Source organism: Tetranychus urticae, chromosome 2, assembly GCF_039701765.1.
Source record: "Tetranychus urticae isolate SD_2017Ah chromosome 2, NJAU_TeUrti_SD_1.0, whole genome shotgun sequence".
In the NCBI taxonomy this organism is placed as follows: Eukaryota; Metazoa; Arthropoda; class Arachnida; order Trombidiformes; family Tetranychidae; genus Tetranychus; species Tetranychus urticae.
Window position 1 is genome coordinate 7128597 of NC_142959.1, and position 27937 is coordinate 7156533.

The following is a 27937-nucleotide window of genomic DNA, read 5'->3' on the forward strand; positions in this document are numbered from 1 at the left end:
AGAAAGAATACAATTACGAGTTAAAGCTTAAGAGGATGTTAACCTTCAATTGATTTCCATCGGATCCACTGTTCAGTGCTATTATATTCCTGAAACCAACTCAGTAAATGACTAACCATGGATAGCTTAGTAAGTGAATAAAAAAGTTTGATAAATCATTGAAAAACCATGTCAGCCAACGTCAATAGCTTGAAGAAAAATCTAGTTTGTCTTCAACATGCATTGAAAATTTTTACATTCTCAATGGATTCTGTTAAATGTTTCTTTCACAGACCGAACATTTGTTATAAAAATTATTATTTTACTCAATTTCTCAAGTATATTTTTAATCAATTGTCTTATAAAATTGTTAAACATTTTGGTTTTCAACAAAATGCTATACAACTGTACATCGATATTAATGTTATACCAAATGGATGTAAAAATTTTATAGGAGTTGTCAACTTCAAGACGTATATTTACAACATAGCAAAAGGATAATTTGCAAACTGCTTGCTTTAAAGCTTAAACTTACAAATATAACTTTCAGTTAATTGAAAAAAACAATGATAAAAACCAGTATTAGAGAAGATTATTCACAATTTTCTTCTGAAAATTTCCACTTCAATATCATCTGTTATTGAAATAAGGCGATTGTAGTTGCATTTGTTCAACTCTTTTCCTAACATGGGTTGATCTTGATGGTCAAATTATCAGAAGACTTTCAGAAGTGCAAACCACAATAGATGACTTCTTGCTGATTGATGGTTGATGGATGTAATACAAGAGCTTGCTAACTTTGCTGTCTCAACCGGTTAAATTACATTAGATATTTGAATCTTTTTTACTTCTTCCCTTTTCAATTGTACTAGGTATATCCAAGGAATCTAAATGGATGGTTGATATGGTTTGCTTTTCTGGTTTCGCTTTTTTATTAAAAAGTGCTTGGATTTCCTCTATTGATTTACCCTTGGTTTCTGGAAGGACGAACGAGGTAAACAGCATTCCAATGAAAGAGATTATGGTGAAAAATGCAAACGATCCAGCAGGAGTTAATAAATGTTCCATTTTTTCAAACTCTTTGGTTACCAGAAAGCAAGTTGCCCAATTGATGAAGGTTCCTGCGGCCGTGATGAAACCACGAGCAAAGTAAGGCGACATTTCTGGTGCAATGGCCCAAGGAATGGGTCCATAGCCAATGGCAAAACAGGATAAATACGCTATTGTTGAAAGTAAAGCAATCCAGCCATAATTTTGTCCAAAGTTTGAATTCTTGTCGCTTAGGTAAAAGAAGACTGACAAACTGAATAATGAAAGTGTATTACCAACACCTGTTGAAGACGAGATTGGATTAGATGAAAAGTTTAAGCAGTGATTGATGTTAATGAAGATATTTTCATTGAATTTTATCAAACATCTGAATCAATATTTACCTGATACAAATAATAAAACTTTACGTCCAAACTTATCGGAAATGGAAGCACTTCCTACGGTCACAACAACAACCACTGTATTCAAGATAATGGCACAATAGTTTGAATCCAATTTGATTCCCGAAAGATCAAAAATGTCCAGTTCATTGAAAACGACCGCATTAACTCCGGAGGCTTGTTGGAAGAAGAGCATTCCACATACATAGAAAAGTGGATAATAAACGTTTGGTGTTTTAATTTGTTCCCAGCTGAGAATCATTGGTTGCCTTTCACTGGGAGTTTTGGATATTTCCTCAAATTCAGCGTCAATTTGGCTTGATTCACTTCTCAACCTTTTCAAAGCATTTAAAGTTTCCTTTGTTGCTCCTTTCTTATTGAAAAGGTGAATAGGTGATTCGGGACAAAAATACAATGCTATGGGCATTATTATTGACGAAATTGAAGATAAAAATGCAAGCATTTGCCATTCAACTTGCATTCCAAAAATTGACGAAAGAAGTATACCAATAACAACAAAAACCTATTCGAACAAGTTCAGAATAATATTCAAATATTAGACACGTTTCTCGAGAGAAAAACATTTTTAATGAAGCTCACCTGAAAACCACTTCCAAAAGTACCTCGTAAAGATAATGGTACAACTTCAAGAACATAAGTTGGTGTGGCACAACAAAATATCCCTGATACGAGTCCAGTAATTAACCTTCCAGTTATAATCATTGGCGTATTTTTTGCCGCTGCAATCAATATCCATCCCAAAAACATTGGTAAACATGATAAAATTAGACACATCCGTCGACCAGTGATACTAGAAAGTGGACCTGTAATGGTGAGTAATTATGCATGAGAATTGATTGAAAATGGAAACAGTTTTTCATTTAAATATTGTTTCTATTATATTATATTATTTATTGGTTTTGTGCATCTATTTATCATTACCTCCAGCTAAACCTCCCACAATGGCACCAATGGTTGGTATACTTCGGATCCAAGTTTCCACCTCGGAATCCAATTTACGGTCATAATGAGGATGGCTATTGCGCTTTTCCATACTATTAACTGCTGGTGAAGCATATCCAATCACCATTCCTACTGAGAAACCACCGAGAAGAGCACCGATACAAGCGATGAACATCAATAAGGAGGGTTCAGATTTGATACGAACAGCCGCTGTAATGTAATCATTATAAGCAAAAAATTAGATGGTTATTGATCCATATGATTAATTTTGGATGAAAATATGCTTTATCAATTGTTTAGCATTGCGAGAAGTGTATGAAAATGATGATTTAATGCGTTTGTTATATAACATTATCCGTCATTGGGAAATTACAATTATTAATAACATTGTAACAAGGCTATTTATTGAGACAAATTTAAAGAAGAGGAAAGAGAGAAAAGATGAAAATGATAAACAAAAAACATTAGTAAACAAAAAATTTGTCGTAATAGCAAATTAATTATCAATTATTGTTGATGAAACTGCAAAATCTTACTAGATCTGATTATAATGATCAGGAAAATTTCCACAAATAATCTGATGCTTTTGTGTTATGCGTTTTTTGTTTCCCTTGTTTATACGATGTAAAAGTACAACCACCTATGTATAACATATGTATATTAAACTTTGATTCGACAATCAGGACGATCATAAATTACAAAGCTGAAATATATGAATTCATCAACAGTTTTGGAGATACTCTTCCACGCCTTGGAACGTAATGTTAGAAGTGTTTGAATTAAGAAAGTATTTCTCTATCAATTGGAGCAGAACGATAAGTTATAAATTTTCTTGAATCTTGTTTTCAATAACTGAATTGCTATATTTCCTCAACATCGACTATCAAAAGGTTGATTTTGATTAAAGGACGAGTAATATTAATTTTAAATTGAGCTACAGCTGTTGACATCTGCATAATCAAGCTGGCAAATATTCAATCAGTCTCATCAGTTAACAGAGTTGATATCATTTATGAATCATATTAAATTTCAGTCAATATGAAATTCGTAAGAAAATAATCATTTCTCATCAATTTCAAGTCTATTGAACATAACAAATAAAATTTCAGTTACATTGTACAATAATAGTTGCTGAGAAAAAAAGATTCACTAAATCGTACCAAAATGTGTCCATGCAGATTAGTTGATCATGATTAATATAAAATGCTCTTGTAAATAAAACCAGAAAAGGATAAACACTTTTAGGTAAATAAGGTTAATTATGATATAAAAGGATGAGTATCTGTCATCTACTAACTGCAATAAGATAAACAGAATCATCCATTAATGAATTAATCAACTTAAAACCAATTAGCAGCAATTTTTAAACGATTATCCATTTTTATGATCACTACCGAAATCGCAATCAAGTTGTATTATGATTGCATATAAAGATGAAATGTAACCCAATTCAATAGTTGATCAATTTTCAAAGTTGGTTCAATTATGAAATATTCATTCCACAATTGATTCAGTACAAGATATCAAATACAAATCAGTTAATTGATTGACTTGGTTGACAATAGTACAGCTTCATCTGATTACAACGAGTTGGCTAATAATCAACTTTGCGATGATTATCAATCGATATAAATCTTTATGCCTTAAACTTTAATCTAGATTAAAACTTCAGCTCGAAGCCATGTTATTTTTAGTAAAATTGAGCGCAAAATAGCAAATTAAATAACATCTGAATAACAGGTTGAGATACAATTTCAATTGAGTACTTTCTGATCAATATCATATGATATTAAAGGGTGTTACTGATTTACAATCATCTTATTTCGTTGTGATTAAATAGCTGGAAATGTCAAATGGAAATCTTTACTACTGGTTGGACATTTTCATCTGTAACAATTTTTTAATTATTATTGAGATTAGATTGTCAGTTCTAGCACGCACCCTTTACAATGATCAAGCCAAGGTTTGTGGTGATAGTCTGGTAAATATGTTTACATCAAATGATGATAAACTCGAGATTTTTAATTGAAACACTATCAATAGGAATTCCTATCCAATTTAATTAGTAAACCTTGATGACATAACCAGTAAGTCAATGTAGCATTTGAAAGATGATACAAACTTATTCAACAGCTTATCAGCAACAAACCCTTTTCAATATCTAAATGTTGTGCACAAGTGCATCTGTAAAGTTATTGATTTCACTCAAATTGTAACTCGTATTTGATTAGGTTGACTTATTTTATCTAAGTTTAGATTCAGCGTCAGAATCATCATCTCATCTGCAATTTAATCAACAATCATCAATTGACCCTGAAATTGTATCTAACAAGGTCTAACAGTCTTACGATTTTTGATAAGCTCACATTGAGCCACTTGATACAATCTCTTAATGTCTTCAAGAGTGATTAAATTGCCATTTAAAACAATTCCAGGGCAAACCCATTTAATAATTGAAATTAGTAGCAAGGCAATTGATTAAAAATTAGGATAATTGTTGAATCTTTACTCCTTTAGACTGATAAGATGAGCTCATCTGAATTGGTGTCATTTCTCAAAAATTATGCGATTTTTCCTGATTTCCATTAATTTTAATTTTCCCTTAATTATAAGCATTATCAACTGATTAAAATTTCAAGTCGAAGTAAACAAAATTGAAAAACTGGTTTTACTGCCAATATTGGGACTTTTTTATGCTTGAGATTGAAGTAAATTGTCATTGAACTGTTATTTAACAATGGAAAAATTGTATCACCTTGATCGGCAAATCAATCAAACCTCTTATTGTTGATCAGTTTCTCTCTAATTGTTTACTTTGAATCAATATTTTCTTCCGGGATTTTTTAATGGAAACTCTCAAGGTAAAAGATAATCATGATCGTTCTAATTGTTGACAATAGTTGAAAGGTATAACATTTTAAAGGTTCGCTCTCATTTTCACTTGGATGTTATTATCAAAATTGTATGAAAAAAATTAAATTTTAAAAACAGAATCAATGTTGTTTATTAGCCATCATGTGAGTAAATATTCAATAAAGTGAATCAGTTGATTGAATATTTAACTTTATGAATTGAACATCAACATTTAATAATAATTCAATAATTTTTATATTGTTAAAAAAGGTTAATGAAAAGTAAATAAGGGGAAAATTGAAGTAAATCAAGGTTAATTTATAAAAGGGAAGATTAATTATGGTGAAAAAAAGTCGTCAACTTACGATTGATCTTGGACATTTTCCGAAATTCATCATTTTTCATGGTTTTCCTGAAATCATGAATCAATTGGTGGGTTAATTTGATGATAATCTAGTGTTGATTTCTGGGTGAATGATGTATACTCAACTCATTATTTAACGATGCATTGGTTGGACCATCTCTGGAAGCCATGTTGAATGGAAGACTTGATAAGGTTGAAAGAAATGTAAAAACGAAATGGATTGATCCTTGAAAATTTAAAAATAAGTGTCACTAAATAAAGTTAATTGTAAAAATTATACTGTCATGGAAGCATAAATCAGTAATAATCACAAAGGTATACACCTAAGAAATGGAAGGTTGACAAATGTTTCATTTGAATTTCATCAAAGTTTTGATCAGGTTTGAGCTTTTAGATGAAAGAAACAGAGGGAAATCAGAGAGTGAGAGATGTTAATGATGATGATGATGATGATGGGTGGGAGTTAGTGAATTTTGAATTGGGTAAGTGAGCTGAGATGATGATATAATGTTGCAGTTGATTGTTGGCTTGTTGAAGAGCGCTGCAAACCAAGACTTGAATCAATCTCCCAGGTCAATATCTCTGATTTTAATCCATTTTTTCCACTTAATCAGCATTGACACTTTAACTTATCGATGGGATTAATAAAATATCTACTCAGTTTCATGCGAGTAAAACATGTAAGCAAATAATCTCTATCATCGCTAGACATAAAGAAGTCTTGCAACTTAAAGTCAAAAAAGAAATGGAAAGTTGCCATTAAAATTAAAAAATTTAAATTTAATTTTCAAGGCAAACATTAAATCATAATGAAAGACACAATAATCAAACATTATAAATAGATCAACATTAATAACAGACTAGACTTAGACACTAAACACTCTAAAATTTCAATTTGATTTTTATCTATTTTTCATGTAAACGAGATCGATTAATACAATGGATTCAAATATTGTGTTTGACCCACCAAAACAACCTTTCATCAAAATACGAGCAATTGTTTGTGATGCCGCCTTTTTTAAATATTTCACGTTGATTGCTTCTAGAATGACCTTCGTAGTGTCATCGATTTCTATTGTACATTCACATAGTCAATCAAACTCTTTGAAAAATGAAGCCACCAATACTGAATTACAGGACAAAGTAAATAGTGGCAAAATCGAACCTGATTTTAAGTGACCCAAAGTATTATAAATAATTGATAAATTGATGTCGCTAATTTTTGCTGGAGACTTTTTTAGTCCCGTTCTGGCTGATAGATTGAGACCGAAACTGATTGTATCGGCAAGTTTTTTCGCTGCTGGAGTTTCAATATTATAATTTCCTCTGGCTGCTAAATGGAATGCAAATGCCACCTTTGCTCTAAGTTTTGTCTGCGGATTCTTTTTAGGTCCTGGACTATCCAGTTACAGTTTTGCATCAAACCAACTACTCAAAGTGTTAGCTTGCTCTCAGTTACTTGCTCAGTTACTACAGAATGCAGCCAATTCTGGCCGCTCAAAAGTTGAAGTTTTATACCTAGTGATATAAAATTCTTATATCCTTATTTTTCTTCACACAATTCCAAGAACAAGTGGGTGATGAAATTAAACAACAAAACTTAAATACTGTTTCCTTTTTAATCCAAAGTGTCTTCATTCAATTTCGACTTTCTTTTCTATTATTAATCTATTAATAAAGGGTGTAACACTTAAAAAGGCACAAATGAAGGAGGTAACAAGAAAGCATATCTTACCTTAATCACAAAATTTGGTGACATCGCTTAAGATAATAATGAAGATTTCGAAGCAACAGATTAGGTTTTGGTTTCATTGTCTCTGTTGCTTCATTATTATCTTAATCAATATCGTCAAATTTTGTGATTAAGGTAAGATTAGCTTTCTTGTTACCTCCTTCATTTGTGCCTTTTTAAGTGTTACACCCTTTATTTACTGGGTGATCAATAATAATCGCACATGTGTATTTTCGAAAAACTTTTGAACGGCACTTCGGATTCCAAAATGGATGTCACTTTTGGAATCAGCATCGAAAAGGAGTTTTTTTGAGACCATGTTGAAAATTTCGAAAATTTTTGAGTTTTCAATGGAAAATTGCATTGGAAATTCGATTTCATTGTATAAGTCGATAAACCTGTAATATCGGGAATTTGAGCTAAGGAACATTATTTTAAACATCAAAAAACAAAAATGCACAATTTCTACTGTGCAGTCCATCAATACAATGAAATCGAATTTCCAATGCAATTTTCCATTGAAAACTCAAAAATTTTCGAAATTTTCAACATGGTCTCAAAAAAACTCCTTTTCGATGCTGATTCCAAAAGTGACATCCATTTTGGAATCCGACGTGCCGTTCAAAAGTTTTCGAAAATACACATGTGCGGTTATTATTGATCACCCAGTAGACTAACCATCCAAGTCTAACTTTAAACATGTCAATGGATAAATTACCTGATGATTGTTTGAAATTAATTTTGTCAAAATCTTCACGAGGTTGATGTAGTTCTCAATTGTTGTTCAAGTTAATAAATTTATATTTTTTTCATTAATTATCCACTTCCAATACCTTTAACCATTAGTAATTTAAATCAAATTGTAGTATTGGTATGCACACACCACTATCCTTTTAAGGAAACTTTTTTTACTCTCGCTTGAAATTTTCACAGTCGCCATCTAGTTACAGAAAATAATTTGTTATCAAAATTTACAGTTGAAGAAACAATTTGTTAATATGTTAGATCAATGCGATAGATGGCGACTTAGAAAATTGTTTTTCCTCGAGAGGATAGTGATTTGTATGCAGATTTACCTTACGTTGGATCATCAATCAGATGCACAATTAGCTGCTACAACAATTTACGATCCTTGACTCAGCGTCAGGCTCAATGATCGATAGGAAATATTCAAGACATTCACTGTCTCACAAGAGATAAGTAGAGCTTCAGCTAGGTCCCACAATAGCCTACAACAAGGTAAACACCAATTTAGATTAGAATTTTATGATGGTGCAAATATGGCGATTTTCTATACTCGTGGCGCCCCAAATTTCATGAATTTTCTATCTGCCACAACATGATCCAAGCCATCATTCATAGTGAAGGCATTGGATTTATCAATACACATCGCTCCCCTAACATGGACAGAGCTACTGTTTTTGACTATTTTACAAATCTTCTTGCGACAACTTGCCGGATGTTACACAGTGGAAAAGATGATGAGGACAAAGAATTTTTGCCTGCCAAATATTAAATTATCGTAGGCGATTTCAATGCGGATATCGATCGGACTGTTAATCCAACAGATAGTGACGGATGTTTAAAAGCATTCACCAAAAAGCTGCGCCTTTCTGTTCACCCAACATCTGATACCTATTTTGAAACACAAGGAAACGGCCATAGATATGATTATATCTTGCACACCGAAAATGTGATATTCAGTGAAGCGCCAGCAGATTTTGCAAATTTAAAAACTGATCATATCCCACTTTTTATACAATGTAGACTTGACCCTGATCAAGTTATTGCAAAACCTCCATTCGATGGCTTATTTCGAAAGCAAAAATTAAAACAATATGCTACTTTAATTTCAATTATCAATAATCATTTAGCATATTGTGCCTAAACTATGCTGAAGTAACTCATATCCATATGCTAACATTAAGCTGGGCTGAAAATGTGCTGGAATTTTCAGTAATATTAATACACTCAAACCTCTCATAACTAGACTCCGAAGTTAGCCGATCGAGTTAGTCAAGCAGTCGACTCTAGCTGGATTCAACTCAGTCGCTTTTTTGTCACATTTTTAACAAACAAACAATATCGAAAGGATTGTTATACAATAAAAGATCGCGATTTTATCAACGGCATCAAATTTGACCTTATTATCCTTTTAATTCGCAAGTCTTTTTTTAGTAAATTGATTTTGAATTGATGAAAAATTTGGTCTTCTACCGAATGTCTGTTAAATTGTGTTTCGATAATGACCTGAACCTTTCAATCGGTCTATATTGAGTTATATTGGGCGAATTATATCCTTTTCAACAGCTTTGAGGCCGAATTTCGTCATTTTTAGATTCTTCAAAACCCTGGTATGAAGTTGAAAATATAAGGTTTTTAACGAAAGGCATTCGAATCGAAATCAGATTTTGAACCTTTGTCCATTTAAGGCCATATTTTGATGATCTTTTATCAAAATTAATTTATTTTTTCACAACGTATTCTTGCGAAGTCCACCTCTGATTTAACTATGCAATGGTGCCTGTGAGTCTAGTCCAACTGTCTCATATCAATGCTCAAAAATTTGTTCAAAACTTTACCAGTCATACCTTATAATAGAAACTTTTCATCTAATGTTTAAACGTGAAAGTCAATGTTATCATCAATGTCAGGTTTCTTGACAAAATATCCAAATTCATATTGATAATATTGATAAGTTCAGTTGAAATCTTCGCTTCGCTTTGCTACGCTCCAACAACAAGAAAATGAAAAAAATAAAACTATTATATTATTAGATATTCTTATTATTTAGATCTATTTATCATCACCTTGAAAGAAAAATCAGCACAAGAATCTAAGCAGAACTAACTTGACATTATTAATATTGGCAGTTCTGTAAACAATGTTCATCGCGTGGAAGCAACTCACCTCTAGACCTTTATTGATCCCTCGTTAGTACTAAATTACTGAGCCAATGGTTCCAATGCCATTTTACTTGGCTGGCAAAAAATGTAAAAAATTTAAAAATATTTAATCAACGAATTGTCATAGAAACATAGAATGGACATCTATACAAATAAAGGTTATTTGACTTTTTCAGACGCATAGATTTAGACACTAAACACTCTAAAATTTCAATTTGATTTTGATTCTATTCTTTCATGTAAACGAGATCAATTAATACAATGGATTCAAATTTTGTGTCTGACCCACCGAAACAACCTTTCATCAAAATACGAGTAATTGTTTGTGTGGCCGCTTTCTTTATAAATATCATATTCTGTTCCTCCAAAATGACCATAGTCGTATCATCGGTCTCTATAGTACATTCACATACTCGATCAGAGTCATTGAAAAATGAAGTCACCAATGCTGGGCTGCAGGACAAACTTAACAGTCGCAAAATCGATACAGAGTCTAATTTTAAATGGACTCAAAGTACCGTTGATAGGTTGATTTCAATAATGTTTTGTGGAGGTTTGTTTAGTCCTATTCCGGCTGGTCGATTGGCTGATAGATTGAGACCAAAGCGAATTGTATTGGCAAGTTGTCTCACGGCTGGAGTCTCAATGTTATTATTTCCTTGGGCTGTTAGATGGAATGTCTATGCCGTCTGTGCTCTAGCTTTTGTCATCGGATTCTTCTTAGGTCCTGGACTATCCAGTTACAGTGGTTTGGCCTCTCGTTGGTCACCCAAATATGAAAAAACTTTATTCATCACAACCATATCTTCGGGTGCAATGATAGCCATGATATTAACAGGTCCATTCGTTGGTTACTTATGTAGTCTCAACTATCTTGGTGGCTGGCCTTTACCATTTTATATTTTAGGTTCAGGCAACATTTTTATGGGACTTTTGTGGTTTATGATTGTTACTGATGAACCAGAAAAGCATCCATTAATAAGTCAAGCAGAGAAAGAATATATACTCAAAGAACGGTCAACGATAAACGATAAAATTAATTCAGTGAGTAACAGATAAAAGCTTTGCATAATGTACACAGATTTTTTTGTCTTAAGTTGACTAATATTTTAGCAATTTATGATTCAAATCCTAATGCCTCAACTTTTTGCTGCGTTATTAGTCTTAATTTGCCCTGATGCTAGCAAACCAGAGGCCATGACAATTACGCGCTATCATTTTCAACCCGGGAAAATCTCTTTTTTATTGATTTCTTTATCAGAATAATCCTATTCCATGGGTACAAATGTTCCTCTCAGGTCCTGTTTGGGCTTTGATTTTTGTTCACTTTTCTCATGGTTGGTATAGTGCTGTGATTGCCACCCAAATTCCAGAATTTTTCAAATCTTTGTTGAAGATATCAATGACACAGGTAAAGAAAACTTGAAGTGAAGAAATCCATCTTTATTAATGTCTTACTCTTTTCTTTAAGGATGGTGTATATGCAGCTTTACCTTACGTTGGATCATCGATTTCATTAACTATGTTTAGTTATTGTTCAGATAAATTACGTGAGAAAGGTATATTTTCAACTACAGCAATCAGGAAAATATGTGCCGATTTCGGTGAGTTTGTCGTTTAAACAATTAAATTTTTTATGCGGCAACAAAATTTTCTAATTACACTTTTCATTTTATATTTAATTTAAGGCTTCATTTTCGGACCATTGTTTCTCGTAGTGTCAACCCTAGTTGGCCACAAAACGAAAGCAGTGATCACTTGTATTGTACTCGCCAAAACATTAGCCGCTGCACAGATTGCTGGTAGTTATGGTGTTCACCTAGATTTAGCACCAACCTATTCTGGTTTATTGGGTGGTTTAATTGATAGCATGCACAATTTTGGCGGTATGATAATGAATCAAACAGCTTATTACTTAGTTGGTGATCACCCTGATCTCCACCATTGGTCAAACCTTTTTCTGGTAACCACAGCTATTTGTATCATAGGGACTCATTATTTTGCTCTATTGGGTTCATCTAAGCTTCAACCGTGGGATCCAACATTTGAATCAGAAGAGAAGGCTTTTGATGATGACCAAAATGGACAATTAGCTGCTACAACAATTTACGATCCAGAAGTGTATATCCTTGACTCAGCATCAGGTTCAATGATTAATAGGAAATATTCAAGACCTTCACTGTCTCAGTAATGATAATATTAATATTTATCAAAGTTGTCCTCCACCAAAAAAAGGATAATTCAATGAAAGGAGGCAAAAAAACAACCAATAATGTCAACATCAATTAAGTCGATGCAATCTGTGATTCTAATGTACAAATAGCTCGTCCGATATTACAATTATATTGATTTCGGTTAAATTGACAATCTTGTTAAACTGTTGAGTCTTCTGAATCTATTAAAATGTATCGATTGAATTAAATCTTTTCACTTTTTTCTCATTCCACACTCTGTTTATTCCTGATTCTTAATATTTACCAGTCTTTATTGCTATTATGTTTATTATCATTAAGATTGCCATGTCAACCATGAAATGACCGATGAATATTGTTTTGTATTTCACGTTTAATTTATCGGTCCCTTTATAGCAAAGAGAAAGAGTTATCACTCTTTGCTTTATCGTCTGATAACTTGTTGATCTCTTAGTCAACATATTTCCGTAAAGAAACAAGATTGCTCTGTTTATTTGTTTTCCAGTTGAAATCTATTGTTAAATTGTCTATTTGTTAATGTTAAATTAAAGTTAATTTTTTCTAGTTAATATTTCCAATTGTTAAATCATTTATGGTTAAAGTGGCAAATTTTGCACTAAATTTGCTTCCAAATAAATCTCAAATTTTCAGAAAATTGACTCGCTCTGAAAAATGTCTTCTCCTGTTAGTCATTGTAACATTATTCATATGTTTTACATTAGCCATTGTGATTATCACATCTTACTGCCAAGGTAAGCCTTTTCTTGTCCAATCTCAAGTGTCAATTTTAATTTCTATTTAAACATACAATTGAATAATCAAACATCATTAACAAGCTGTTAATCAATTTTGGGTATATTTGGGTCTAACAACTGTTTCTGTTTTCAATGTTTTAGTTAACAAAGTTTGTTTAAGCCGAGAGTGTATCAAAGCAGGTAAGTTGCTTTGTTTTTCAAATCATGTTTTCTTTATAAAATGCTTTTATTTATTTACTGATTAATTATAAATTGTTTAGCCTCTACTATTTTGGACCAACTAAATGAAGAAGTTTCACCATGTGATGGTTTTTATGAATTTGCATGCGGAGGATTAGACAATGAATTTATAGAGATACCAGAGGATCGTACAAACATGTGGACTACTTCACTAGCTCAAGTAAAGATTAACAACAGATTGAAAGGTAAGTGATTCTATTAGCATTTGATTTTTATTTAATTCTCAATCTTTTTCCAGTTCTTCTAGAATCCATCAATACAACACAAAATGATAATTATTTGACTAAAATGAAAAATCTTTATGATTTGTGTATGGATAAAGGTATGTATTTAACTTTTGCAGAAGTCAACAGTAAATTGAATTTTTTCTGGTTTTGTTCACATTTTACAGATAATTTGGAAAATTTAGGAAGCTCTTTACTCCTTGGTGTTCTCGATCAGTTAGGTGGTTGGCCTGTGGTTTCGGGAACCAAATGGAAGCAAGATGAGTTTGACGTTGTTGATACATTGGTCAATATGCGTAAATATGGTTATCCTCATGACATCTTTGCTTCGATCACCATTTCACCACACATTTTCTACCAAAAATTCAACGTTATCTATGTAAATTGACCGAACTCCAATTGAACTGTACATATTAATAACAATCGTTTATTTGTGCAGATTGGTGAGGCCAATTTAGCTTTAGAAGAACGTAGTTACTACGAGGAAGATCTAGATGATCCCGTTCTTCAGGAATACCTACGTTTTATGGTAAAATCGAGTGTATACCTTGGAGCTGATCAAGCCTTAGCTGAAGCTGAAATGGCAAAAGTGTTACAATTTGCGATACAATTGGCTTTAGTGAGTATTTCAAAGAATGTAAATTCTTAGAACGTTATATATTTTAATTTTTTCTCGTTTACAGCTGACAATATCTCGTAATACTCCTCACAACTATTACAACCCAATGAAGATTGACCAGTTACAAGCATTATCACAGGAAGCGTACAACTGGACTCAATATTTCAATGGCATCTTTGATCCATTTTCAATTGTTAATAATGACAGCTACATAATTGTTTATGTGCCAAATTATATTAAAGCCGTGAGTGAGCTGATTGAATCAACAGATAAAAGGTTGGTCCATATAACTTCCATATTCATATAAGGTCCATATGTAACAATATCTATAAAAATTATAAACATATAGAGTTTTGGCCAACTATTTGTTATGGCGAGTTGTGCTCAGTTCAACCGTTTTACTAGACGAACGCTGGGCCTTGCTGGGTCGTGAATTTTATCAACATATCGATGGACGTAAATCATTAAAGCCTAGACATTCATTTTGCATGGAAACGGTCAAAAAATATTTCAACATTGGTTCATCTGGACTTTATATTAATGCAACTGAAGACAAAAGTAATCTCAATTTGGTAAGCTTGAATAAAATAATTTTGTATCGGTTTTGTCCATTCTACTTTTTCTTGTCATATTCATAACATCTGATTGATTTATCAATTTCCACTCACATTTATTGCATTTTTCCCTTCTATATCTCGCCTTATTTATTTGGACAGATGTCAAAAATGACCGAATATATCAAAGAATCTTTTGTTGGAATGATTAAATCATCTGATTGGATGGATGCACAATCAATGGAAGCTGCTCTAAATAAGACAAGTTTGATGACCTTACATGTTGGTTATCCCCAGGAATTGACTGATTTCGATATAATCAATGATTATTATCAAGAGGTAAGTCATTTCCGCAATCTTTTTTATCCAAAACTCCTAGCCACAACAAAATTAATACCCTAATGTTTTTACCTGTTCACATATTCACTTTTATTGATTATAATTGTTATGCATTCCTCTCTATTTGTTTCTCTCTTTGACCAGGTTCCTACTGGTAGAAACACTACATGGTTTGAAATGATTTTGTTTCTCAGACATTGGAAGAAGGATAAAGATTACCTCAAGATTACTACTGGAAATGAGAAAGGATTGTAAAGTGTTCAGCATTTCCAGATTGATTATCAGTATTTTTTAAAATTAATTCTCGTCTTTTTTATCTTTTTTCCACCTAAAGTTGGGTTGATTACAGTAATGTTATCGATATAAATGCTTATTACCGTCATCAAGAAAATAGCATTCAATTTCCACTCAGCATCATTGAATCAACTGGAATCAATGCTGATTATCCCATGTAAGATCAAGTATACGTTGATTTACTTAAATTAAAAGATTCATTTTGTATTGCAGGTACTTAAATTTCGGAGCAGTTGGCTGGATTATTGGACATGAAATTTCTCATGGTTTTGACACTGTTGGTAGAAAATTTGATGAGCACGGGAATTATGAAAATTGGTGGTCAGATTCAACTACGGAAAAATTTGAAGCCAAAACTCGCTGCTATGCAGAACAGTATAGTCAATTTGAACTCAAAAAGACTGGTGAAAAGGTAAACTGATTTTATCACTAATTGATTTGACAAAATGTTAATCATTTATCCAATAACTTATCCAGGTTAATGGAAATCGAACACTTGCTGAAAATATAGCAGACAATGGTGGCATGAAACAAGCAATTGTGGTAAGTTTAGGACAAATGGTTATTACAAGATAGACATTATTTACATTTATCACTTATTTAAGCTTGCAATTTGATCTTATTTATAAATTGTAATTTGATAATTTGAAAGGCTTACAAAAAGTACGTCAAGGATCACGGAGAAGAGCCATTATTACCTGGCCTTAAATATAATCCATATCAACTATTTTTCATTAGATCAGCTCATGTAAAGTATCTTTTATTGCTCTATTACGTCTGTCGTTATTTAAACAATTTAACCTGATTTTTTTACCTTTTGTTTTAATTCACCAGTTTTATTGTGGCAAATGGAGGACTCCAGCTTTATCTCATATGATACGAACAGATGTACATAGTCCAGGAATTTTTAGGTGACCCATAATTTATTGTGTTACTTGATATCAGACAAAATTCCCACAAATCATGTTATCTAATTATACTTTTTTTTTCTTATCTTCAGAATTATCGGCACTTTGTCAAACATGGTTGAATTTTCTGAAGCCTTCAACTGTCCATCCAAAGCTAAAATGAATCCAGAAAAAAAGTGCACTCTTTGGTAAAATATTACTCCACATTGAAATATTACTCTGTTTTGATTATTTGATCTTGTATCAAACAGTAAACATCAATATAATTTCTCGGTTGATTTAAAACCTCTACGTATCTTCGGTATCTGTATTGTATCTTCTGGCTTAATTGTTGTTTGAAGCAAGAATGAATTTGACTCAAAGATCAAATATTGTTATTGTCTTTGCTACATTATTTTGAAAATGAAATTCAGAGATTGATTAAAATTATCAAGTTTTTCTTGTATTAGATGTTTAGTAGTTTGAAATTGATGCACTAGATGACGTCTCAAGTCACTCACAATAAAATCTATTTTAATAACAATGACAAAGATTAATTGATATTTATTTTATTTCATCAAATTATATCATTATATTGCTCTTTTTGTCAATTAAATAGTTTATTTTTGTGCACACATCCAATAAATGTTTTGAGTTAATAGTAAAAGTGGTCTTACCCAGAATGAGATTTACCCAGTTGCTACAATTCAAGTTGTAAACATAAGATAATAAACCTTAATATTTGGGATTTTCAATGAATATAATTTACTTTATTTTGTTCTTCTAACATTTACAATTGAATTGTTTTTTATTCACTTGAAACAAGTGTAAATGATTATTTGTTATATTCACTATGAGTGCTAATTCCAAAACAAAAAAGCGTATAATTCCAACAATTTACACCTACGATGTGGATGACTATGATGATACTGAGGAAATGGTAAGTTCATATTTTATTGTTTCAATGTCCAATTTTGTGTTTAATCAATCAAATTGTACAATTAGTTAACATTGTTTGCTCAACTTTCAGAGATATGAATTGAAAACTTCTCATTGTGGTATAGTTAATGCTTATGTCCAAGGAGATCTTAGTCAAGTTACTCTTACAACTCCAGTTTTTTTAACAATCCATGATGTAGGAACTAATCGTAAGTACATTAGTTAATCTAATATGTTCAGTAAAGTTTCGGGTTTCACGAAAATGAGAATAAACAAATTCAAATTACACGATTGTCCATGTAAGAAAAAAAAGACAAAAGAAAGCAAAAACAACAAAAAAGCTTTCCATTTGTTTGAAAAGTGAAAAAACATAGCCCAAGATACAAAGATTGGATTGAGTTTATCTCATTTTTGACAATTTATTCAATCTTTAAACAAGATTATATTCTTATATTCTCATGAGCGTCTCTTGATTCTCATTTATCACTTATATTAATAAACTGAAGATTCGATCAAGAAATAGCAAAGTGAAGGGGAAAAGACCATTAAATTAATTGACAATTTTATTCAAGTGCTCTTTATTTTTGATTTTCATAAATCTAATACAGTAAGAGCTGAGATAATGAGACTCTTGGAATAGCTTATTCCCACTATTCGTCGGGCAGTGTATTTTCATCATTTTAAGCTTCCTCAATAGATCAAATTTAACGTAAATTGATTGATATTTTACGCAAGAAAATTTAACTCTTCCTTAATTAAAGGCTGTTAAATTTTGTCATTATCTCAGCCTTTACTTCAATCTACCTTATTCGATCTCATCAGATGTTAATTTAATTAGCCAGACTTAATTGCAGATTAAATAAAGAATAATTCCAACACCATTCAAACAAATCTTGTTAGCCAAAATCTTATTCAATTATCGAAGCACCAGCAATGTTTCATGATTGAATCTGAGCAAAGAAGAACCATCCCTTAGGCAAATTGGAAGATTCATTATTAAATTAACAATTGTAATGCACAGCAATTATGAGGAAATTATGTATTACATAAAAACTTAAGATAACATAGCAACGACTATTGCCCTGTGGATGCAAATTTGCATTGGTTCATTACTTTTTCTGTTCTTAATTTAGATACGGAATTTCATAAATTGGTTGAACATTCATGCATGGGAAAGTTGAAAGCTCGCTCAGTTTGGATTCACATTGAAGTACCGGGTCAAGAATTTGATGCTCCAGATTTACCAGATAGTTTCCCATTCCCTTCGATGCAAGATCTAAGTGAAGATATTCCAGCGATTCTTGATTTTTTCAAGTAAACAGATTTCCTGGTTGTTTTACAACTTGTGTCATATAAATATTACAATTCCTTTCTTTATGATGTTAATTATAACAGGATGAAATATTGTGTTGGTATTGGTGAAGGCGCTGGAGCCAACGTGATCGCTCGTTTCGCTGTAAGTAACATCCAATAATGAGAATCCTATGTCACCGAAAGACTCCAGAAAGATTTGTAACCAACAATATGTGTTCCTCTAATTGATTGATTAATAGATGGATAATCCAGATCGTATCCTTGGAGTGGTTCTCATTCATTGTAGGCCAACGGTAATTAAACCATTACAATTGTTATTATTCCGATCATCATCATCAACTTTACCAGCTATAAATAAATTGATGAGGTAAGTTTATTAATATCATGTAATGTTATCATTCAATCCACTAATGTTTCATTTTTTCCTTTTTCATTTTCGTTCTCTTCAGGATCTCCACAGCCTTGAAGTAGTTGATTCATTAATAGCTACTAATTATCGGCTATTAAAAGTTAGAACAATAAATTGACAATGATTGGCAAAAAGTACAAGTTTATGGTGAAACTGTGTGTTGAGCAATGAAGGGTTGACAGTCATTAACTTTCAATTGATATAAATGTTGAACAATCTTGATGAGTTGACAAAAGATGTAAACAAAAAAATTGAAATAATTTCCATCTCTTGATTGTCAAGGTCAGGTAATTAGTTGATTGCACACAACTTTCCATCCACCAAGATGATCAGTCACATCAGGTTGATGAGATTTTTGTAACTTTTTGTCTATTTGAAGTAAATCATTCTCGATCAATGAGAAAAATCTTGAGGCTTTGAAGAGCATAATTTTGTATATTACAATAAGTTGCTGATGATGATTTGGTGAACATATTTACGATTGTTTGAATTCACTTTGAAGGTTTATTGCTCCAATTTGGTTTGGTGTAATTATAATCAATTTAATTCAATTTAGGCTGCTGATAATAAGGAAAACAGGCAAACAGTGGGTAAAAAGTTTTTGAGAAAGCAACTCCAACGTCGTATCAATGCTAAGAATGTTAAACGTTACCAGGATGCTTATTTAAGGTAAGATCATTTGTTCCTTCCTTTTAATCAACTCAATCAATGATTAAATTAATGATAATGAATAATATAAACAAGAACAAAGGAAAAAGTCATAAAGTTTCACTGGAATGATGAAAGTAATGAGAGCCAATATTTATATTTATCAACTGCAAATTAGACGTGTAGACTTTTAATGTAGATACATATTAATGTTGATTTTAGTTGATAAACTAGATTGTCAATTGTCAATTGTTGTATTAGACAATATAAACAATAAACACAATTATTTAGTACGAATGATGATTATATTAGTACAACAGCAAGAGTAAACACAGGTTGGAGTAAACAAATGTAAAAATCAAAGGTTTAGTTCACAATTCACTTACTTAGTTCATTAAGACTTTCAATAACTGCATCTAGAGTTGATTACAATTGAAATACGTAAAGGCCAACACACAAAGAGAGCAACCAATTTACCAAGATTGTTGAACTGTACTTTTGTTGGACTTGAAATTCCCATAAGTACTAGAAAGGTACACGAAAAGGGTAACAGTAACAGTTAATGAACACAATGCCTAATAAAAGTTTAACCAGTTGAAACCAATTGTTCCCAATTGAGCAATTGCTATTGATGATGGAACAGAACAGTCGATTACACAATTGCTGTAGTAAATCAGCTAATGTATTAGCTAATACAAAATCATGTTGATGGTGTTAATTTAATGGATGCTGTTTCTGATCTTAAAATGATCAAACACAAGCAACCAAATGTAAATCAATTAAACTGATAAAACCAAACATGGTTTCAAATGAATAATTAATTATTACATAAAAAATAAATTATATGGCAATAAATTGGTCGATACTAATTAAACATCAACAGACACGCATTCAACTCTACATGTGTTTATAGCGGGAAAATGCGTTGAGAGTAGCTCCATCCAGTGATTTAGTTATACAGTTTGTGTAACATCTGGTTTTGAATTTGTAAATGATTTGAATTAATTTTTGATTTATTTTGTTTGTTGATTTATTTAGTCGAACCGATATTTCAAGCCAATTAAAGGATAAACTGAAAGTTGATGCTCTTGTGGTTACTGGAAGTCGATCTCAACTTGTTCAAGCAGCAAATCAACTTCAATCCCTTTTGGACCCAAAGTTGACTACAATTGTTAAAATTGACGATTGCTCTGATATATTTACTGAATCTCCTGAAACATTTGCTTATAATCTTTTACTCTTTTGCCAAGGACTTGGATTATGTAAGTAGCATTAGCATTAATTTAATAACAACCAGTTGATCATCATCTGATATTCTCATTGAGAATTATTTAAGAGAAAAAAGAAGTAAAATTACCACTAATAATATTATCATGTACAGTCACTTATTGATATCCAATTCAACAATTTGTTTCTCTTTTCCCACTTTCTCTATCTCTTTTATTCATGATTGATTTTATTTAAGTCACTTAGTTAATGGTTATGAACATAATGTAAAGTCAATTATTGATTAATTTGACTATTATTGGTATTGATTAGTGATTAAAAGGCAACCATGAGGCTCCAATCGATTGAAGAGTTGGAGTGAGAGAAACCAAGAGAAAGCTGTAATAAGAAAAAGGAAAACTGGAATAAGATGATGAATAACAGTTTATCTATTCAATTAATTTAATCATCAATCATTTAACCTTTAATTTATTGGAATTCTTTATTTTCTCATTTCAGTCAGTGCACTTCCAATGTCACGCCATGGATCAATTTGTGTCTAACCAAGCTACGTAAATGGTCAAGAATAAAAGACGATCCTAAGCCAAAGAAAGCCTAGTCATAAGGAACAAAAAAGCAAATGGATTGGCGGACGTTTCATTTTCAATTTTTTTAATATAACATATTTCTTGTTAAAACTAACCGAAGTTTCACTTTCCTCTTTTACAAGTGAAACAAATTTCGATAAAAAATCTTTCATTTCAATGGCATTTCCAGTTTCTTTGGCCTCTCCATGATAGTCAAGTTAATCCGTGTTATTGCAGCAAATAACCAATGTGTAAAGACTCAAGTTTTAAAGACTAAAGTTTTCAAGCCAATAATGTTTGGATATCAAGACTGAAGCTGAACAAACAACAAAAAACTCCAACATGAGGGAAAAGGTGCAAAAAAAGAGTGTAACTAAAGGCAAAACAATAACACCAGTAAAGAACAGCAATATTCGAGTTTTCTGTTTGTTTTCGAAGTTTCCAGGATTGAATTGATCTTGTTCCTGTTGCATGATTTATCGACTCAAGAGGTAATAGAAAAGGAAAATGATGAAGGCCAAGAATGATGAAGATGGCAACAAAGTAAAGAGCAAAGGCTGACAAAGTCATCTCTTAAGTAATGTACTGTTGAAATGACAGACAAATAAGGGTTACACTGTGAACTGGCCAAATTGCCAAAAGACAAAGTTGCCAAAATTTGGAATGAAAAAATAAGGAGGAAAACAAAAGAAGTAAAAGGCAGAAAATGAGAAAAGCTGAAACATTGAAAAGAGTGCACTTTTCTGTTTTGTTTTAGCTTCAAATTATTTCTCATTACCAGAAAACAACAACAACAACAACAAGATGAAGATGTTTTTCACTCACTCATTCATCATCCATAATCTTCCATAATCTTCCGTCATCATCATTATAATCATAATAATAATAATAATAATAATCTTACCCAACCAGACAAACAAACAAAGTGTAGGTTGAAATGGTTTTCAATAATATTGTTGTCTGTGGGTGACATGAAGACTCTTTAGACCCGCAACTTCTTTCCCTCTTTTCACCCACTTTTACCCACTTTTTCCACTCTAATCACATCAAAGCTTTAACTAAAGCCATTTAAAACACATCAATACACAAATATACTAAACAAGCAAACCACCAGACAGATAAACAATTGATTACCCAAAAAACCCAAAGCATTCAAGTTTAATTTTTGTATTTCCTCTCAATCATTTGATTTATTTTCATTCCCTCTACGCCGTATCTTCCCAAGCAACTTTTACCTTCCCTTATCATCATCATTCTCATCATGTTACATGATACTGACTTAACATTGATGTTTACATGCAAAGAAGAGAGTAAACCCAAAGATTGTCACATGTAAAAGAAGCGATTAATTTCAAAAACTCGGAACCATTTTTCGTCTCCATTTCAATTAATCTCTCAATAATGGTGACATTGAAAATTGTTTCCTCAAATAAGTCATTCTAATCACTTTACTTAATGATTCAATTTCATATGTTGATTAATCAACACTTGAATTGAAGTGTTGACTTTTCAATATTTGCCATTTCAACTGAAATCTGAATTAAATTAAGACTCAACATAATAATAAAAAAGAAAGAAATTGAATCCTAAAAACTCAACCTTACCTTTGAACAAAATTGTACAAAAAACACCAGCAACTTGCCTCTTTCAATGTATTAAAATAATGCCAACTGTATGAGTATAAAGAGTGGATGAAATGAATTCAATGTTTAATTTAGTTCACCTTTTGATTGTGGAAAGATCTTTCAATAACATCAATATTGATCTTGTTGTTTGCTCTTTATTTTGCTTTATTTCATTCTGTCTCATTTTGTGTATTGAAAGTTGAGTAAAATTGAACTTGTAAAACTTCAAAATTACATTGCAATGAAAGCAAAATTTTTATTCGTGTTTCTGTCAGCTCACAATTTTCATCTCATTCCGTCTTATTTTTCCTGTTCAACATTAAATTATGTGTAACATTCAGGTTTATATAGTTTATCCTTACGCAAAAATTGTATATTATCAGGTTGTTGACAAGATTTAACTGGAGATTTTTTTTCTTTAAAAATGCAATTCCATTTCAATGCTGTCTATCTGTCTCATGTAACTGAGTTGCTTCAGATTGCAACTAGACTCAACTTTTACACCATTCAATCATTGAAAAGGTAAAAAATAAAATATTTTGCTTTTACAAATCGATTCATTCAATAAATAATGGGCTTTAATAGATCTGGTAAACATGATTATAATGATAAAGGGAGAGTGGAAAGATAAATATTCATAAATTTAATCTACAAATGACCATGAAGTTATTGAATGCGGAATTTATAGATTCAATTGCAAAAATCAAGTGCAACATCTAAAGACAGATTTGAGTGGATAGAAATATATGAATGGGTCAAACTTCGTCATCTACTATTTAGCTAATCATGCAATGATTCGACGAGAAACTCTGAACAAAAGAATATGGAAATTGTTTCGAGAGAAATATTGATCGAATTCATTTAATGCTGGAATCAGTTCCATGAGTTTTTTGAAAATTTCTGTTTTGATTTTGCTGAAAAATGGTTGAAACAATGCCAAATTACGATCATACGGTTTACTCAAACTCATACGGCATTCATCAACTAAACACTCATATCTTTTTACTCACATGAGTTATCAGCATGAGACAAAATCAACCTATGTGAAATAGTTTGAACTTTCAGAAATTGGCATCTAAAAGTCAATTAGAGGTCAAATAACTGAATGACAAGCTTATTCTAGTTCCTTATTTGAAAACTCTGTTATTTCATGCATAATTTCATTACAGCATGTATCACATGACGCCGATTAATTGAAGAGCAAACCAAAAGCAAAAGTTATATATTTTACTGTTAAACTCAAAGTACTAACTATCCTTATATTGCAATAACTTGGATCAACTCCTTTATTGCACTAATTTATACCTTAAGTACAAAATATATGTGAAGAAATTATGTAGCTGCAGATTTTCCTACTCACTGCGGTTATTATTGATCAGAGCAACTAATTGATGGAGCTATCTGAGCATATTATTTCCAAAGTTAATGATACAACCTTTATGGTCTACTTTAAACTTCATTTCGTTATACATCTCATGCCGGCTAGGTTGCGGTTCAAAACAATTCACAATAATATTATTACATTGGTTCGGAACCCACCCCTTTAAAATGGTTGATTACGCCAATTCATGAAAGAGGCAAATCAATTTTCAATTATTGTGGCCAACTCGAAATGGTCTCGTGTAGCAGCATTCCAGCAGAGATACAAGCGAGAGGAGCCAATATTAAACAATCGGTAATTAAATCTTTAGCTATATGTGTACCGGTGTTTTATTTCGAATCAGATGTTCTCCATTTCGGAAGTCTTGAAAGACTGCAATTCATTATCGTTTCGGTACGTTTATTAAATTCAATGTTCAAAAAATTTATCAATGAAAATCTTTATCTTCAGGCCCCTAAGAATCCTAATACAGCACAATTCAGCTAAATTTTCTGTTGTGAAACGGCTGCTACTCTGCAATACAGTGATCTTGAGACTAGATATTGTGTTTATGGAAAATTCAGTGATACTCTATTGTATATCTCAAGGTCAAGGTCATTTAAGGTCGTTTCGTTGTTTGAATAAGAATATTTGAATTCGCATAAGTTATCAATATGTCTCTAGCATCGAACAATAAACAACGTAAAATTTTTTCTCGCAGAAAATGACCTCCAAATATCAGTTAGAGGTCAAATAACGAAATGCCTTGAATGATCTTGACCTTGAGATTACAATTGAGTATTGTTGAAATTTCCAAAAACAAAATATCTATCCACAAGGTCGCTCCAGTGCAAAGTAATAGCCGTTTTACAACAGCAAATGCTCTGTAAAGGGGTACAATATTGAAAAAACTAAAACTAGTTGAATTTTCTGCTAGCGATGAGAATGCGACAGACATGCATTATGTTTTTCAGTGCATGAATTCATGTCCCAAACTTGAATAGTGCTCCCAACAGAATGAAAACTGGTAATATTTTGGTTAATAACTCGAAACACAAAGCTGGACAAGATTTATTTTATTTTTTGTAATTAGCATTGTATTAAAATTACCTTTGCGTATTTGTGATTTTTTTATATGCAGAGTATGATTCTTGATTTTTTTATTTCAATAATTTCTAATTTCCAAAAATCTATACAGAATATTGGATCCCAATCGAGTTGGACTGAAATGAACCCATTGATGATTTAGATCATGTTGAAATTTACTCCTGGTTCGGGCTAAAAGAATGTTGGCAAAATACTCAAATCTCAAACTTCTTTTCATTGAGCAAAACAATCACCTGGAAATTGAGGAAAACGAATTTGTAGTATAAATATATTCTTTAAAAATAAATCAAATGAGCTTCTACAAAAGTTAAAATTCAAAGGTCATTGTCGGGAGAAGTATAAGTCGTAGAAAAATGAGTTTTAAATTCGGTCGTTTCATGTGAAAGTACATCTAAATTATTTCTCGCAAGAAATTCTAATTCTTAGGCGAAAACAAGCATCCTTACCAACATGTAAAAAGCATCAACCGATCTGAAAAATTGTTGCACTTTAAGAAAACAAACAAAAGTCGATTAGAGGTCAAATAAATACATGACCTTAAATGTCCTTGACACAATATCACAATATGTGATTTTAACTGTAACTCAACTTTCCTAAGCATTGGTGAACTTACTGTACGCTGTACATAATACATGGCACCACGTTTTTCTAACCGAGCGAATTCACCGTAACTGGTAGGAACGCAATCGGAGTGAGCTTATCGTCTATGAAAAATTTCAAAAGTAAATATTGACGAGTAAATTGAATTGACTATTGTATTGGTATTGACACCATCAATTTCGAGTGAGATCATGAACCTTACAATTTTAATTTAGTCATTTTGCAAAAAAAACTTCACGAATCAAGCTTAAATTGTGGTGATCTTAATGATCATAATCGTATTTATATACATTCTGTTTCATAACTCCTGTTGTTCAAAAGACATGAATGTTTTGATGTCGTTCAATTAATCAAGCGGTTTCAAAAAAATACGGTTGAACAGGCGTAAAGGACTAAATAAACGATTGATCATTGATATAACTGTTTTCAATCATATAATGTGATTCCAATTAATATTGCATCTCATTTCAAAACATGTTTGATAGTCCGTTTATTAAAACAATTTCATTAGTTTCACCATCTCTTGACATCTTCACTAACTTTACATCCAATAATCATGAAAATAATAGCCATAGCAATAATGGTTACATTAAGTTTGTCCTTTTTGTTGTCCATTTCTAGATAAATTTCAGTCTGGGTAGTCTCAGTGAAACTGGGTAATGGTGAAGAAGGAACAAAATGTTGACCCTCATCAAAAAAGAGCATTTTTTCACCATCAATCCATTTATTCATTTCATTTTCGCCAAGCAAACTCGAAACATTATCATAGCAAACAATGCCTTTAATAGCAATAATAATAACAACGATAATGATAATGAAAATATTAATAACCTTACGAGTAAAAGTGTTGTCAATGGAAAGAAACATGAAAAATAAGAAGCAAGAAAAAAGCCAAATATTGAAAGTCACAACTGTAAAGGGTTACCAAGATTTTGTTGTCATGATGAGATTTATGATTGATGAAAAAAAAATTTGTCTCATGAAAGATGAGAGTCAAGGATGAAGTGGGATAAGAATGGTCAGGAATGATGAGATGAACAAATAAAGTCGAAAAGTATTTATAAACAATAAAATGAATGATTAATTTGATTAGGTTTACCAACGGAAATGAAAGAGTAAAAAAAGAGCGAGTTTATTGTTTATCAGTTGATGAGTTGATGGTAAGATTATCAGTTTAATCACAATTATTGGCTGGCAAAACAAGGTCATCCCAATATCCTGAGTTATTTCCAGAATTTTTGTTCCAATTCGGATATTTGCTTTATTCTGGTTCATTGTTGGATGCAGAATGTGAATTATCAAATAAGATTCATGTTTTGTTCATGCAACAGAAAGCACAATTTTAAATACTTTTCTGGTTCAACATTTTCATTGTAAATCAACTTGCCGTAAAGTTTATCAATTAAATTAAATTGTTTACTTTAATCAGCAAATTGTTGCAAGTAGAGATGGCAGAGAAAAGCCTTTGCATTCAACTTTATTTGCTAAATGGATAATCTGAAATGAAGAAAAATGAACTTTTCTTGTTTGTTGTACAAACACTTTTTGGTTCAACTTCATATTAATGTTCATGTTAACTAAAATTATCACCTTTATCACAATGCTTTTGGTGAATTTTAACATTTTTCAATTATTAATTGCACTTGCAACTCATTTGCTACTTTATAATTTTGGCTAATTGTTTCACTAATTAATAGGTTTGACAGACTAAATCAAGATAGACTCGATGATTTAATGGTCACATCTCTGTGTAATACTTTGACTTGGATGGTTAATTAACATGAAAAAGGGTTAGAAAATTTGTTCAATTT

General features: G+C 31.6%; 4 protein-coding genes and 1 long non-coding RNA gene across 5 annotated transcripts; 4 read left to right on the plus strand and 1 right to left on the minus strand.

Moving 5' to 3' along the window:
• Nucleotides 1-309: 309 nt before the first annotated feature.
• On the minus strand, nt 310-6108 carry LOC107366139 (facilitated trehalose transporter Tret1). The gene is made up of 6 exons (XM_015933715.3): nt 5716-6108; nt 5591-5637; nt 2352-2582; nt 2010-2233; nt 1413-1932; nt 310-1310 (listed from the first exon to the last, which is right to left on the minus strand). The coding sequence occupies exons 1-6, from the start codon at nt 5757-5759 to the stop codon at nt 805-807; spliced, it is 1572 nt and encodes a 523-aa protein (XP_015789201.1). The 5' UTR covers nt 5760-6108; the 3' UTR covers nt 310-804.
• Nucleotides 2101-3067, plus strand: LOC149093781 (uncharacterized). The gene is made up of 2 exons (XR_016198848.1): nt 2101-2241; nt 2358-3067. It is a non-coding gene; the product is annotated as an uncharacterized LOC149093781 (long non-coding RNA).
• A 4285-nt stretch (nt 6109-10393) lies between the features above and the next one.
• Nucleotides 10394-12664, plus strand: LOC107366141 (sialin-like). The gene is made up of 4 exons (XM_015933718.3): nt 10394-11271; nt 11489-11638; nt 11699-11831; nt 11916-12664. Exons 1-4 carry the CDS (start codon nt 10489-10491, stop codon nt 12416-12418), a joined length of 1569 nt encoding a protein of 522 aa, XP_015789204.1. The 5' UTR covers nt 10394-10488; the 3' UTR covers nt 12419-12664.
• Nucleotides 12665-12818: 154 nt separating this feature from the next.
• Nucleotides 12819-16882, plus strand: LOC107366138 (neprilysin-11-like). Its single transcript, XM_015933714.3, has 16 exons — nt 12819-13171; nt 13316-13354; nt 13435-13599; nt 13653-13736; nt 13806-14017; nt 14078-14257; nt 14322-14533; nt 14607-14829; nt 14974-15150; nt 15295-15401; nt 15485-15601; nt 15658-15856; nt 15922-15987; nt 16097-16192; nt 16279-16355; nt 16445-16882. Exons 1-16 carry the CDS (start codon nt 13012-13014, stop codon nt 16542-16544), a joined length of 2214 nt encoding a protein of 737 aa, XP_015789200.1. The 5' UTR covers nt 12819-13011; the 3' UTR covers nt 16545-16882.
• LOC107366143 (uncharacterized protein ZK1073.1) lies at nt 16872-23135 on the plus strand. The gene is made up of 8 exons (XM_015933720.3): nt 16872-17271; nt 17362-17479; nt 18404-18584; nt 18666-18726; nt 18824-18877; nt 19550-19662; nt 20680-20903; nt 21367-23135. Exons 1-8 carry the CDS (start codon nt 17185-17187, stop codon nt 21408-21410), a joined length of 882 nt encoding a protein of 293 aa, XP_015789206.1. The 5' UTR covers nt 16872-17184; the 3' UTR covers nt 21411-23135.
• Nucleotides 23136-27937: the final 4802 nt, after the last annotated feature.

Bases quoted from the DNA above. Each gene is read 5' to 3' on its own strand.
- LOC107366139 (XM_015933715.3), bottom strand. From the start codon at position 5,759: ATGGCTTCCAGAGATGGTCCAACCAATGCATCGTTAAATAATGA. The intron at 2,583-5,590 runs GTAAGTTGACGA...ATTACATTACAG, and splicing joins GAAAATGTCCAAGATCAATC to CGGCTGTTCGTATCAAATCT. The intron at 2,234-2,351 runs GTAATGATAAAT...TCACCATTACAG, and splicing joins TGTGGGAGGTTTAGCTGGAG to GTCCACTTTCTAGTATCACT.
- LOC107366143 (XM_015933720.3), top strand. From the start codon at position 17,185: ATGAGTGCTAATTCCAAAACAAAAAAGCGTATAATTCCAACAATTTAC. The intron at 18,585-18,665 runs GTAAACAGATTT...TAATTATAACAG, and splicing joins GCGATTCTTGATTTTTTCAA to GATGAAATATTGTGTTGGTA. The intron at 20,904-21,366 runs GTAAGTAGCATT...TTCTCATTTCAG, and splicing joins TTGCCAAGGACTTGGATTAT to TCAGTGCACTTCCAATGTCA.
- LOC107366141 (XM_015933718.3), top strand. From the start codon at position 10,489: ATGGATTCAAATTTTGTGTCTGACCCACCGAAACAACCTTTCATCAAA. The intron at 11,639-11,698 runs GTAAAGAAAACT...CTTTTCTTTAAG, and splicing joins TGAAGATATCAATGACACAG to GATGGTGTATATGCAGCTTT. The intron at 11,832-11,915 runs GTGAGTTTGTCG...ATTTAATTTAAG, and splicing joins GAAAATATGTGCCGATTTCG to GCTTCATTTTCGGACCATTG.
- LOC107366138 (XM_015933714.3), top strand. From the start codon at position 13,012: ATGGTTAAAGTGGCAAATTTTGCACTAAATTTGCTTCCAAATAAATCT. The intron at 13,737-13,805 runs GTATGTATTTAA...CACATTTTACAG, and splicing joins TGATTTGTGTATGGATAAAG to ATAATTTGGAAAATTTAGGA. The intron at 14,830-14,973 runs GTAAGCTTGAAT...TTATTTGGACAG, and splicing joins ACAAAAGTAATCTCAATTTG to ATGTCAAAAATGACCGAATA.